Source organism: Polypterus senegalus, chromosome 8 (genome assembly GCF_016835505.1).
Source record: "Polypterus senegalus isolate Bchr_013 chromosome 8, ASM1683550v1, whole genome shotgun sequence".
NCBI classification, from domain to species: domain Eukaryota; kingdom Metazoa; phylum Chordata; class Cladistia; order Polypteriformes; family Polypteridae; genus Polypterus; species Polypterus senegalus.
The window spans coordinates 8,298,070-8,311,307 of record NC_053161.1 but is presented as its reverse complement, the minus strand read 5'-3'; the positions used below and the strand labels follow the sequence as shown (position 1 = coordinate 8,311,307).

Here is a 13,238-nt window from a genome sequence, read left to right as displayed (position 1 = left end):
GGCTCTCCCTCTCTCTGAATGTAAGAGACCTAAATTGTGTAGCTAACATAAGAGTGGCACGTGTAAGAGATAAAAGGAGCAGTAATTTGATAAAAACTTTATTCTAACGAAATAATATTACACGTTAGTTGCTCAATTAATTGGCATTTTAATATAGAAAATCAGATCTATCATAAATCTGGTTAGCTGCATTTATATAAAACTGATCTTAATAGACTACTGTGCACTTTTATTTTATCCAGTCTGAATTAGTATGAGTGTGTGCAAGAGTGTAACCTGGTGTGAAAAGATATTGCATTCTGGGTTGGCTCTTGCCTTGCAGTTGGTGAAAGAGAGTTCACCATAACTTGTTACTGTTTGATGATATTTTTTATCATCTATTACATACACTATGTTGATTGTAGTAATGGCTAAAAAAAAACCAATTTTTTTTGGAGAATACAAATAACAGTGTTTCTTACACAGTAGGGTTATAGGTGGACCAATGCTGAAAAACAGAAAACAATATCAAAAGATCAATGAAAAATGTCAATATACCCTCACTGCATAATCCATATGTCTAATATCCAGCTGTATGTTCTCAATGTCCCAAACATTTGTATTTTAGCTGACAATGAATGAGGGAAGAGATGGATCTTCACTTTAAAAGTTTGATCTCTTTAATTAAGGGTCACTAACTGTTAATAAGAGATTTTTCCATAAATTGTTTGTTTAATTGTATTTTATCAAAAATATAATTGTTTGAGATTTTGTGAGCATATGATTGCCACTATGGCATAATAATAGAAAGTGGCCACGATAACCCAAGAGTTTTGTTTTCTGTAGTTAAAAAACTACTCGAACCCACATCTGGCCCAACTGCCTCTTCTACTGAAGTCTGTGAGGAATTCCTCCACTTTTTCCGTAAAAAAATTAAAGATCTAAATAATTCAACCAACATAAATACATCATCTGTTTATATCTCTCCCTGTTTTCCTCTCCATCCAGCTCCTTCTGTAAGTTCCCACCAGTCACATCTGTGTTTGTTAATAACCTGCATTGTAAAATGGGGCCGACTACTGGTGTACTGCACCCCATCCCCAGCACACTACTTAAATCCTGCCTTCATGCCATAATTCTGACTGTTACAATAATAAACTCATCCCTTGACACTGGCTCTGTGCCGCTCACTTTTAAAATCGCTTCTGTAACCCCAGTGTTAAAAAAGTCTGGTCTTGATGATGATTAAATAATCTTAACAATTTCCAACCTATTTCCCACTTACCTTTCCTGTCAAAAATTCTTGAGTGTATTATAGCCTCCCAGCTCACCTATTACTTAACCACTAATAACTTGATGGAACACTTTGAATCTGGTTTCAGGGCGCGGTACAGCTGTGAAACTGCTCTGCTACGGGTAACCAATGATTTGCTTATGGCAGCAAACTCTGGAGAAACCAGCATATTAATTCTATTAGACCTCAGTGCATCATTTGACACTGTCAAACATGACATTCTAATGTCCAGAAAGGAGAACATGCTGGGTATTTCTGGCACTGTCCTGCAGTGATTCAAGTCCTATCTGACTGATAGGCAAGAGTTTGTTAGTTTTGGCAACAGCAGACCCAGCTCAGCGCCAGTCACACAAGGAGTTCCACAGGGCTCTGTCCTCGGCCCTCTTCTCTTCTGTATTTATATGCTTCCCCTTGGTCATATTATTCGTAGGACTGGGCTAATATTTTTGTGCAGATGATACTCAACTCTACTTCAATGTTAAAAGTGGAACTTCATCAGAGCTTATTCAGCTTACAACCTGCCTTAGTGAAATTAAAACCTGGATGGAGCAGAACTCTTTAAAATTAAATTGCAACAAAACTGAACTCCTGCAAATTGGGACTAAAATGCAACTTAATAAAATGAGCACCTTCCCAGTCCATCTTGGCGGTAATCTCATCAGACCTGTCTCTACTGCAAAGAATCTTGGTGTCATTTTTGATTCCTCTCTCTCTTATTCCCCCACATAAATCACATTAAGAAACTTTCTTTCTTTCACCTCCATAACATATCCCGTGTTCGCTCCTTCTCCTCCTTTTCTAATACTGAGAAACTTGTCCATGCTTTTATCACATCCCGCATCGATTATTGTAACTCGCTGATGGCAGGTGCCCCTTCTAATCTTATATCACAGCTCCAGCTTATTCAAAACTCAGCTGCAAGAGTCCTTACACGAATCAGTAGCAGCAAGCACAATATAAAATCCTACTAATAACCTACAAAGCCTTAAATAACCTTGTGCCAAACTACATCAGTGACCTTCTCCATCACTATGTGCCTGTCTGCCCACTAAGGTCCTCTGATTCTGGCAATCTTATTGTGCTCCACACTAATCTACATTCCATGGGTGACAGGGCCTTCAACTGTATAGCCCAGACTCTGGAATGATCTACCGAAATTAATCAGATCAGCTGACTCCATGAATTGTTTTAAAAAACAACTCAAAACTCATCTGCTCAGGAAGGCTTTTAGCTCTACTTGACTTTATTACACTTCTCTCACTTTACCGCTATGTTAAGATGCTAATGTAACCTCTTTGTGTGTGTGTGTGTGCTAGACCATCAATTGTGTTGTCTGTTAGGCTTTTTTTTCTCTGAATTTACTGTTGTAATCTTCTTTATTTATTTTTTTATTTGGTTTGTACAATGCTATACTGTATACCCTGCCGTTCTTTCTTATATTCTGTAAGTGCCTTGAGCATGGGAAATGCGCTATATAAATAAAATATAATTTTATTATAATATCATAATGTATGGATTGTGCAACATGAATAAACTGAGATTTGCTGTTTGTTCAGTGATGGTCTCCATTAGGGTTGGGCGGTATCCAAATTTTAATACCGTCAAACCTCCTCCCTATTTTACCTCGGTATACGGTATTACCGTGAATAATAAAAAAAATTGTGACGTAAGGCTCAGACAGCGTCACCAAAGTGTTGGCTTGTGCCTAAACCGTTCAGAAACTGAATATCAAACACTAATACTGAAACAATAACAAAATAACATGCAGAACAATATTAACAACTTTTATTAGCAACAAATAGCAGTTTATAAAAAAGTGCAAATACAACAGTCAAACAGAATTAAATTAACATAAACATCCAGAACAGTTTTCCGCGAGACGCCAAGACACAAATCAATTAAATTAAATCAGACCGCCTGAACAACTTTTAATAACAAAGATGAGCAGCTTATAAAAAGGGCAGATCGACCCACAACAGTCAACCAGAGTTGAATTAACATAAACATCATCCATATTATAAAAAGTATTGCAAAGCAATAGTCCTAAACAAAAACGTCTTCTTTCCAATATCGTTTTTAACGTAAACCAAATAAAAATACTTGAATCAATGAAATAAAAATAAACACAGTGCGAAAAGGAACGAATGGCAAGTGGCATCAATCTATTCAAGATTTCTCGCTAGAAAACCAGCATGTTTACTTTGTCCGCTTTAACAGGGCACGCTTGTGGACCGACAACTTTACCTGCGGTGCTGAAAACCCGCTCCGATGGTGTGCTTGTGGCACAGATGCACAGGTACTTTCGTGCCACTCGCGACATCTGGGGAAAACGCCTGGCAGCATTTTTCCACGGAGAAGTGTGTCCTCGTCTCCTTGAGTAACTGGCTCCAAACAGTAGGCTGTTATTTCAGCTCCGACTCGGTCCTCTACGGTGCCGATGCCGATGGGACCTACCATTGCATCAGATTTTTTTTGCAGCATACTCCCCAAAGTCACCACGCCAATGCAGGGACCTGATTGCGGCATGAATGTTGGCAGCGTTGTCAGTGGTTATGGCTGAAAGTTTTTTCTCGTTAAGTTGCCATTCCTGAAGTGCAGCTCTGAGCGCAGCAGCAAGATTGTCTGCTGTATGACTCTCAGGAAAATACGTAGTTTGGAGGCATTTGGATTCAAGTTTCCAGTCAGGTGTAATAGTACGGACAGTCAGAGACATATATGGTGTCATGTTAACTGACGACCACATGTCAGTTGTTAAGGAATAACTGTGTGACGCTGACAGCAGCACTTGAACATTGTCTCTAACTTTACTATATAAATGTGGGACGGCTGTTTGTGAGAAATATTTCCGTCCAGGCAGCTCGTACTGGGCATCTAGGACATTTACCATGTCCGTAAAGGACTTTTTTTCCACTGTGTGGAAAGAGACCATTTCCTTCGCCAAGTATTTTGTCACTGCATCAGTACAGGTTTTGCAACGGACACTGTCTCTTTTGTACTTTGTTGCTTTCCCGAAGGCCCCCATTATCGTCGGTTGTGTACTGGCGGTGGACCTAAATGTTGTTGGTCCTGCATCGGGAGGAGTTGAAACTGTTGCACTGAGTGAACTCGGGTCCATCCTCGCAGCAGTGAGTGAATGGTGGTTTCGTATATGCGACCTTAGGTTCGAGGTATTTCCATCTCTCGCGGTCACCTTTTTGTTGCACAATTTGCAAATTGCCTCGTCCGTATTTACCGCCTCTCCCTTCTCGTTCGGCCGAAACCCGAAATACTGCCAAACTGCAGAAGTTGTGTTCTTTTTCAAAACCAGGTCACTTGGTGTGCGACTCGCCATCTTTCCCCACCTCTCTCTTTCTCCATCACGCTGTCACGTGATGACAACCATGCATCGCATAATGCATTTTAGGCATTAAATAAATTATATTTAATATTTAATCCTTGTCTCCTATATAAGTGCATTGTTTTTATGACGGTATAACGGTATTGAAACTGACACCGTTGCTATTTTTAGATCCCGCGGGATACCATATTACCGTTTTACCGCCCAAGCCTAGTCTCCATATAAGCGTATTGTTTAATAAGGATAAAATTTTTTCTCTGCCTTTTAATAGAAGCAACACAGAGTAAGCAACAGATAAACAAAAAATCATCACTTACACTTGGGTGTAATATTCCTTTAATGTCACTAGATATATTTGCCAGATAACTCAGACTGTGTTTTTTTTTTTTTAACTGTCCAGAATTGATTGAACTAAAAGTGCTGCTGGAAGATGCAGAAGACAGGAAATATCCTGAAAACCACTTGTTCAGGAAGCTAAGAGTGACAGTAAAAGAAGCTGAAACCTGTTCCTCTGTTGCTCAGCTCCTACTTAGCCGTAAGCAACGGCACAGGTGAGTTCTTATTTGTAATTGTATAAATCATACAAACTTACAGTATAAATATGAATCATATGAACTTATCAATTAAAATAAGTGTTAAGTTTATGAGATTATATAGGACACAGCTGTCCCAGAATCATTCCAAATTATGAACATGTTCATATGGCTAACACTAGATGTAGGACAAGATATTTTTAAAGTTAATTAAATAAAGTTAAACTTGTGTGGTTTTCCAATCATGTCCCCCTTATCTGTTAAGAAGATTTTGATAAGTAAAATTCTTACTTGCATATCCAACACTATAGAAAGGGATTTAAAAAGCATTTGAAAGGTAAAAGTTACTGTAAAAAGTAAAAATTATTCAAGTACTACTAAAAGAGAATTTAATAACAACAAAATACAGCTGAAAGTGACTTACAAGAAAGTAAAGAAAAATAGATTTACATAGAAAAAAATAAGTAATATACAAAAATAAAGTTACCACAGAGATCTGCAAGAAAAAATTATTGAAAATGAGAAGTAAATAGCAATTAATCTAATTAAATATTTTACCCGTGTTTGTAAAAAAATAAATAAATTGAATGTTTCTTGTAGAAGCAAAAAAACAAGCTTTGATTCAGCAGATTTTATAACTATAAAAGTCATACACGGTATGCTTCATATGCACTTTATTTATAAACTTTTACTAAGCATCTTTCAACTGTCACTGGAACGTTGCAAATATAACTCCAGTACACAAGAAGGGAGACAAAATTTATCCTGCTAATTACAGACCAACAAGAATTACCTGTATATCATGCAAAGTTATGGAAACAACTGTATAATATGAAATTAATAAGAAAAGTATCTATTAAAAAAGTATGCAAAATAACAGCCAGCATTTTTTCATGAATGGAAGAGATGTCTGTTAGGGCTTTTTGAACAGGCAATTAATAGCAGACAAAAACAAAGCATACAGCTTAGTTTAATAATGTATTAGGCTTCCAAAATGTCTTTCATACAATCACTTACCAAAGATTCATTTTGGAGCTATTGCCATAAGAGTTAACTTACAAAACTATATTTCAAGTTGATACATTGGCAGGAGAAAATGAGAACAGTTAAGAGGTGAATGCTTCACAATGCAGTCATCATTTGAGCCCCTCACTTGTCTATCCTTGGACTACTTCTTTTTGTAATTTATATTGATTGTACAGGTTCCGATGAGTTAGTAAACTTGTGAAAATCACAGATGCCAGTAAAATTTGAGGAATAGTACGTACGGAGAAGGCAGCAAAAACAATTCCTGGGCTGGACTTTAGAACTGGACAAACACTTGAAATATGCAGCTTAATTTGAACATTTCCAAGTACTACATATAGGAAAAAGGAATGTTAGTAAGTAACCTCTTAAAAGCATTTGGAGGTTTGCTTTAAAACAATATTCCCATTGTCTAGGCAATGTACAAACCAACTAAAAAAGAAATTAAAATGCTGCGCTAAATTGTAAAATCTGCTTTATATAAATCAAATGACATTTGCTTGCTTTATATAATTTGATGCAGAGATCTTTGTGTGCAGTTCTGTACAGATTAGAGAAACCAAGTGCATGCTTTACTCGGACTGGTTTAGAAAATTGAGCAGAGAAGGATGTGTGGGGACCTGATCTAGGTTTTCAAAATTCTTAAGAGTGTCAAAGTCCAGTAGAGGTCTTTCAATTTAATTGTAAAATACTAGAGGATGCCTCTGGAAATTAAGGGGAAGTGCATTTAAGACTGACGCCAGGTTCATGAGACTCCGGAATATACTAATAAGTGCCTGGATATGCTGTTATCTGACCAAGCATCCTGGTTGGGCTGGAACATCTCTTTTCATTTGTCATACTTCTTATATGCAGCATGTCTTCACTGTGATACTTAATTTGAAACTTGTGAGGAATGAAAAGTCTGAAAACTGTCTTTTACATTTATGTCAAGATAAATTATTTTCAAAGATAATTCAGTATTTAATTATATGTAGATTTTTTTTTTTTTCATCATTTGTTGTTTTATGTTGCACTGCATATGCATGTATCAGATAGATGTTTCTGTTCTGATTCTTTTTTTCTTTGCTACTCTCTCCAGTAAACAACGTCCAGAGAACATCAAGACACGGAGCAAGCTAACTGTGGAAGAATTGAAGGCCTTTGTTCATCAGCTTTATCGCCTTCCATGTGTTATCAGTCAAGCCCGACTTGCAAAGGTTTGTTGTGTGTCTTGTATTTTTTAAGTAAACCAGTAAGTACAGAAAAGTACCAAAAATAAAATAGAAAAGAAAATGAGCAGAATAATGAAAAAATAACTTTTACATTGTTTATTACTTATCATGGGTGACAAAATATAGTAAATCATATCTTTTAGGAACTTCTGGAAAATGTGGAAGAATTCCATGAACGTTCCCAAGCAGCACTCTCTGATGAGACTCCTGATTCGTCCAAACTTCAGGCCTTGCTGGACATGGGTGCTGGGTTAGATGTAGAATTGCCTGAACTTCCTCGTCTGAAGCAAGAGCTTCAGCAGGCACGTTGGCTTGATGAAGTTCGCCTCACTCTTGCAGATCCACATCGTGTTACTCTAGATGTGATGAAGAGACTTATAGACTCTGGTGTGGGGCTAGCCCCACATCATGCTGTGGAGAAGGCAATGGCAGAGCTACAGGAAATACTTACTGTTTCTGAGCGATGGGAAGATAAGGCAAAAGCCTGTTTACAAGCCAGGTAAAAAAATATTGTTTATATTCAGATTTAAAGAAAAAAAAAAAATGATGGCAGCAGTATAACACCATTTATATATTTATCACAAGTATTGGAAGTAAGATGTGACCAATTTACACATAGCATAGACTTGGTTGCACTGATATGTATTTTAATGATTTGTTCTGATATATAATGTGAATAATTAAAACTGAATGTTTAAAGTAAAATTGCAGTATTTTACCACATGAGCTTATTTTAAACACAAGATTATGTGTTGATACATCCACGTTTTTTTATTTGGCTCATACAAGCCCCATTTGCGTATAAAGTAATCAGACCTTTATCCCTTTTTCTGTTTTTTAATTGTTCTTGTAAACTGTCTTACAGCATATTTTTTCACTTGGGTTATTACAGTACTTCATTTGAGCCATATTTTTATTTAGTTTTATGAAATTGAGTAAGTGTCTTAAAATAATGTTCTATGATGGCCCATCTGGGCAGGTTGTTGGTTGATGAGCCAGTCTGGTTATGTCCAGTGATCTGCTTCTTAATTCCTTTCTACTGCAGACCTAGTTGTAGAAGATGGTACTTTGTCCTTCTTCAAATGTATGAAAGTAAAAGGTTAAAATGCTTAAAAGACATGCATTAAAACATTAATAATTATATATTATATGCAGGTATATATTAATATATACTTTCTTGAATGTTGATTTGTAAAGTTCATTTTTATACTTGTAGATCTTTAATATGTTTTTTTTAATAACATGGTAAATTGATTAAACATTTAGTTCACTTCAGGTCTAGTTGAAAATTAACATTCTTGATGAACAATGTAAAGTATTCAAAATCCAAGAAGCAGAAATAAAATCAGTTTAGGCTATTGACATGTTGTTCTAAATATTATATTGAAGTCCTATGTCAAAATGGAAAAACTTCCTCTTTATTTCTTTGGACATGTTTTGGAAGGGTAAAATTTGGTAAGCAATTGAACAGCATTGTACTCTCTAAACAATGCCATATTTGAAAAGAGATGTCTGGTTAAGATCATGTCACATTTGATGACTTTTCATTTGTAGCCTTCATTTACATAACCTTACTGAGTCAGAGGCAGTTCGCTGCATGTTCCCATGAAAATTAGTCATCTAGTCTGACATACCCAGTGACTCACTCCAAATAGTTTGACTTGTTTTGTTTGATTTTGTCTTTAGTGGCAGGGGTGAGCTGTGTGTGCATGAGATCTGATAGCCAATGAATGTTTGCCAGGTAGTTTACAGTGCTGACTACCCTAATATAATGACAAAATTCTGCTAAATAGAAGTGTAATGATTTTCCCTACCCATTATTCCAGTTTGCAATATCTTCACTAATTTATGCAAAGAACGCAACACAACCATCCAAGTAATTAATGTACAGTGTTAGTTTTTAAGCAAGACAGCAGCTATGGAATTTTTTTTTAGTGTGCCAGGACCAAAGGTGTAGGTAGAGAAGCATTTTTCTATGGTGACACACTTTTTGCATCCCAAAAAATTCCAAGGCACACCACCATTCTACCAACCAAAAAAAGCATTAAATCTCTCAGATGTGCTTCAAAAAATTGCCATTCACAGACACAGCACTGCTGCTTTGTCCCTTTGCCTACTCTTATACAGGGATCAGAGGCAACTCATATGCTCACCCTCTCTTGACTATGCAAATGGACCCCCGACACATCTCCTGGCTGCTAAAGTGCTCTCTAAATACTGTGTCTGCATAACAGCAATCGCAAAGTTGATTTTATGTTTGCTTCTACAGGAAGTCCTGTCCTCTTCAGACAAGTCTCGACCACCTGAGGAGCGTGTCTCGCTCAGGTCTGAACCCAGGGTTATTACACTGTTATTTCCACTGTGCACCAGTTAAAAAACACTTGTGCAGAGTGTAATTATCAAGGCATTGATGGTGATGAACAATTTTGTCAATTGAGGATAGTATTCGTGGATTTTTAACACAAGTTTTAATGTATGCCCATTTTACAGATGCATATTCTTTAAATTAAATCAGTCTTTAGCAGTGTATTTAAAGTCAACAGTCCTTTCGATTGTTTTTTACTTTGACATGCGACTGGGAAGGCCACTGAAAAACAATGAGAACTCATTGTCATGTTGATTAAACTAGTGTGAGACAACTTTTATTTTGTAACATGGTGCGGGTGCACTGTCATGCTGGACATAGCCATTAGCCATTTGTTTTAATTTGCCTCTGAGGTTGTATGTACTGTTTTTTTCTTAAAATCAGAAAGAGAGAGATATGGTATATGTAAAACTACTGTTTATAGTCAACCATATATGAACTGTAACCCTTCCACATTTCTAGCTGCTCATTTCACTCTTTTTATTCATTTTTAAATTCATGCTGTGAAAAAGCTGAAGTGGTTGACACTTCTTCTGTACTTAAAATAGAGCAAATACTAAAAAAAAAATAAAAAGCAGAGGTGGAATTTGATTTACAATCATTTGCTATATTTAATCCTAGAATACACTGATCACGAAAGTAATGATAAGCCTTATTTTACTTACAGTTTTCCAAGGTTAGAAAATTGTCTTATACATAATAATTTGTATGTAAGATAAAATTATATAAATGCTGTTTGATATTGTACAGATGGTACAATGATTAATATTTATTAGTATTAGTATTCATTAAAACTGGTTACATATATATATGTTTTTTTTTTGTTTAAATAAATGTTGCAGCCCAGGATGACACAATGAATTAAAAGTTGGGATTCAACCAGCATCCCTGTTGTTAAAAATCCAATGCTTCATTTGATACTCTATACTGACTATAATAAGAATAACTAACATTAATTATAATTTAAAAAACAAGTTATACATTATGTAGTGTTCAAAGTTTTATTAAGAATGTAATGTATTTGTAGACCACGCCACGGTATGGCAACACTGGAGAATATTGTGACGGAGGCCAAAAATATTCCTGCATATCTTCCCAATGTGATATCTCTCAGAGATGCGCTCCAAAAAGCTAAAGACTGGACATCAAAAGTAGAAGCTATTCAGGTATGAAGAGGGAGAGAACATATACATATTGTACAGTAATTATGATAGACTATAGTGGAAATATAAACTTTAAAAATTGTATATATACATGTAGAATAACAAACATTTCCCTATGTTGAAAGTTATTGAAATGTTGATTCTAACTTAAAGTTTGCATTAAGATTGACTAGTGACCCAGTGGTCTCATAGCATAGAGGGATTCAATGATTTACTTGCTTTGTTTCTTTTGTTCACATATTTTGAATATATATTGTTTCAAATTACACTTATGGCTTTGTTTAAACATTTTTGTGTATCATTAAACCAACAGAAAATAAAAATGATGCCTACTTGCATGCACAAATAACGCAACTAGCTGTTATTTGTTTTACAGGCTTGCTTTAACTGTGTTTCTATGTGTGCTTTTAAAACTTGTTAAACTACAGTTTTCATGGCTTTAATAATTAGACAAGCTGTTTTCAAAAGTAACTTTCAACTATGAAGTTTGCAGAAGAACACTTTGCATTTATCAAAGTAATGTAGCAACCTTCAGTTGTTATTTTTGAATTATGTTTTTTTATTTCATAAAGAGCCATCTCTTAAGCAGATTATAGCAAGTTTCACTTTTGATTGTAGGTCAAAAATAACCTTGTGTATTATCATGGGACGAGGAAAACTTACTAAGTGTGTTGCTAGGTTGGTCTTGTCTTACACCTTAAGATGCACGTACTTGGCGATCCTATTTACATATCTATGTATGAGTGATGAATAAACTGCCAGTCATTCTTTAGTATTCTACATAGGATCCTTTTCACATAAGTACGTAAGATTGATGCCTCAATCCTGTCACTTCTCAGTACTCCTCATAGGGACTCGCCATACTCAATACTAACAAATGTATCAGTGTCCCTGAGACACATGAAAGCTCTACACCCTTTTGGTTATATGCTACTTACCAACCAATAGGGTCTTCTACTATACTTACCCTTCTGTTTAGGTTCAGTCTTTCAGCCCTGGTAAACCTTCCCACACCAGGTGCCTTAATATTTCTTTTATTACTTTAATCACTCTAGATATAAAGACAAAATCTAGAAATCTGAAAGCTACAGTAGATGATATATATTAAAATATAAAAAGAAAGTATAATAGAAAATAAAACTGATAACAAAGTCTGGATATAAATAGTGTTAGATAAAAAAAAAACCTAACTGAAAATCAGCACAGTTGAGGATGGATGTTGTCCTGAGTGACTTTTTAATTTTGCAATTGTGTGATGCACATGTCTATGTTTGGCAACGTTCAGATGAAATGGTCAGTCTCTCTTTTTTTTTTTTACATGTAATGGTCTCTGACGTCACATCCTACGTTGTTTTATGCCTTAGTCCTTTAGACAGACCATTATTTATTTTGAAATTCCATGTGAGGGCTCTGGGATTTGTGACATTACATACATATGATTGCCAATCTTTCTTTGTAATGGATGTCTGTGTTCAAAGGCTTTGTGATTCTGTATGCACCTCCACACTGTTTTCCATTCCCTCTTCTTGTAAGTTATAACCTGCTTGACACAGATGCATTAAAATTATAAGTTACTGGTACAATTAATGAAGAATGTGCAAGAGAGGATACTTTCCATGTACATTACCCCTGTAGTTAAATTGCCTTATGGATCATGTAAATGACTTAGTTATTATGTAGCCATAAAGTTCATCCTGATTTGTTTGAACAGCATTAAAATTGAATAGGAGCAGTCTGCAGTTTTAAAAAGGATGTTAAAATTGAAGATTATGTACTTCGGGACACCTTGTTCATGAGAAGTGGGAAAAACCTGTTGTTTATGTAGTATTGTAAAGTCTGCAAGAGATTACAGAAATGATGAAATCCTTTCTGTGCTATATTGTAGAGTGGGAGTAATTATGCATATATTGACCAGCTGGAAAGCTTGTTGGCACGTGGTAGACCAGTACCAGTTAGACTAGATGCCCTGCCCCAGTTAGAATCTCAAGTGGCATCTGCTCGGGCATGGCGAGAGCGGACAGCACGGACCTTTCTGAAAAAGAACTCAACATATACACTTCTTCAGGTAAGAATATAGTACATTATAAAAGTTTAATAAAATAATAATAAGTCACAGTAATTCACTTGTGATGCAGTTCTTTTGTATCTGATTTTCTCTTCTTATATTCCCTAAAGGTTGCCTAAGTTTATTCATGATGCTATAAATTGCAGAAATAATATAACAAAACTTACAAAACCATTACACAGCCATATTTCCAGTTTTAATTTTTAGATGATGGATAATGTCTGATAATGGTATTTAGTGAATTTCACAAAATCTTCATACT

General features: G+C 35.6%; 1 protein-coding gene across 2 annotated transcripts in view; it reads left to right on the top strand.

The window, feature by feature from the left end:
- kdm5a (lysine (K)-specific demethylase 5A) overlaps window positions 1-13,238 on the top strand; it is a 159,114-nt gene that overhangs the window by 126,902 nt on the left and 18,974 nt on the right. For both annotated transcript variants that reach the window (XM_039760665.1, XM_039760666.1), the window contains 5 exons: window positions 5,011-5,161; window positions 7,251-7,368; window positions 7,527-7,882; window positions 10,776-10,914; window positions 12,797-12,976. In XM_039760665.1, coding sequence (XP_039616599.1) covers window positions 5,011-5,161; window positions 7,251-7,368; window positions 7,527-7,882; window positions 10,776-10,914; window positions 12,797-12,976 — 944 coding nt within the window. The remainder of the gene's footprint in view (window positions 1-5,010; window positions 5,162-7,250; window positions 7,369-7,526; window positions 7,883-10,775; window positions 10,915-12,796; window positions 12,977-13,238) is intronic.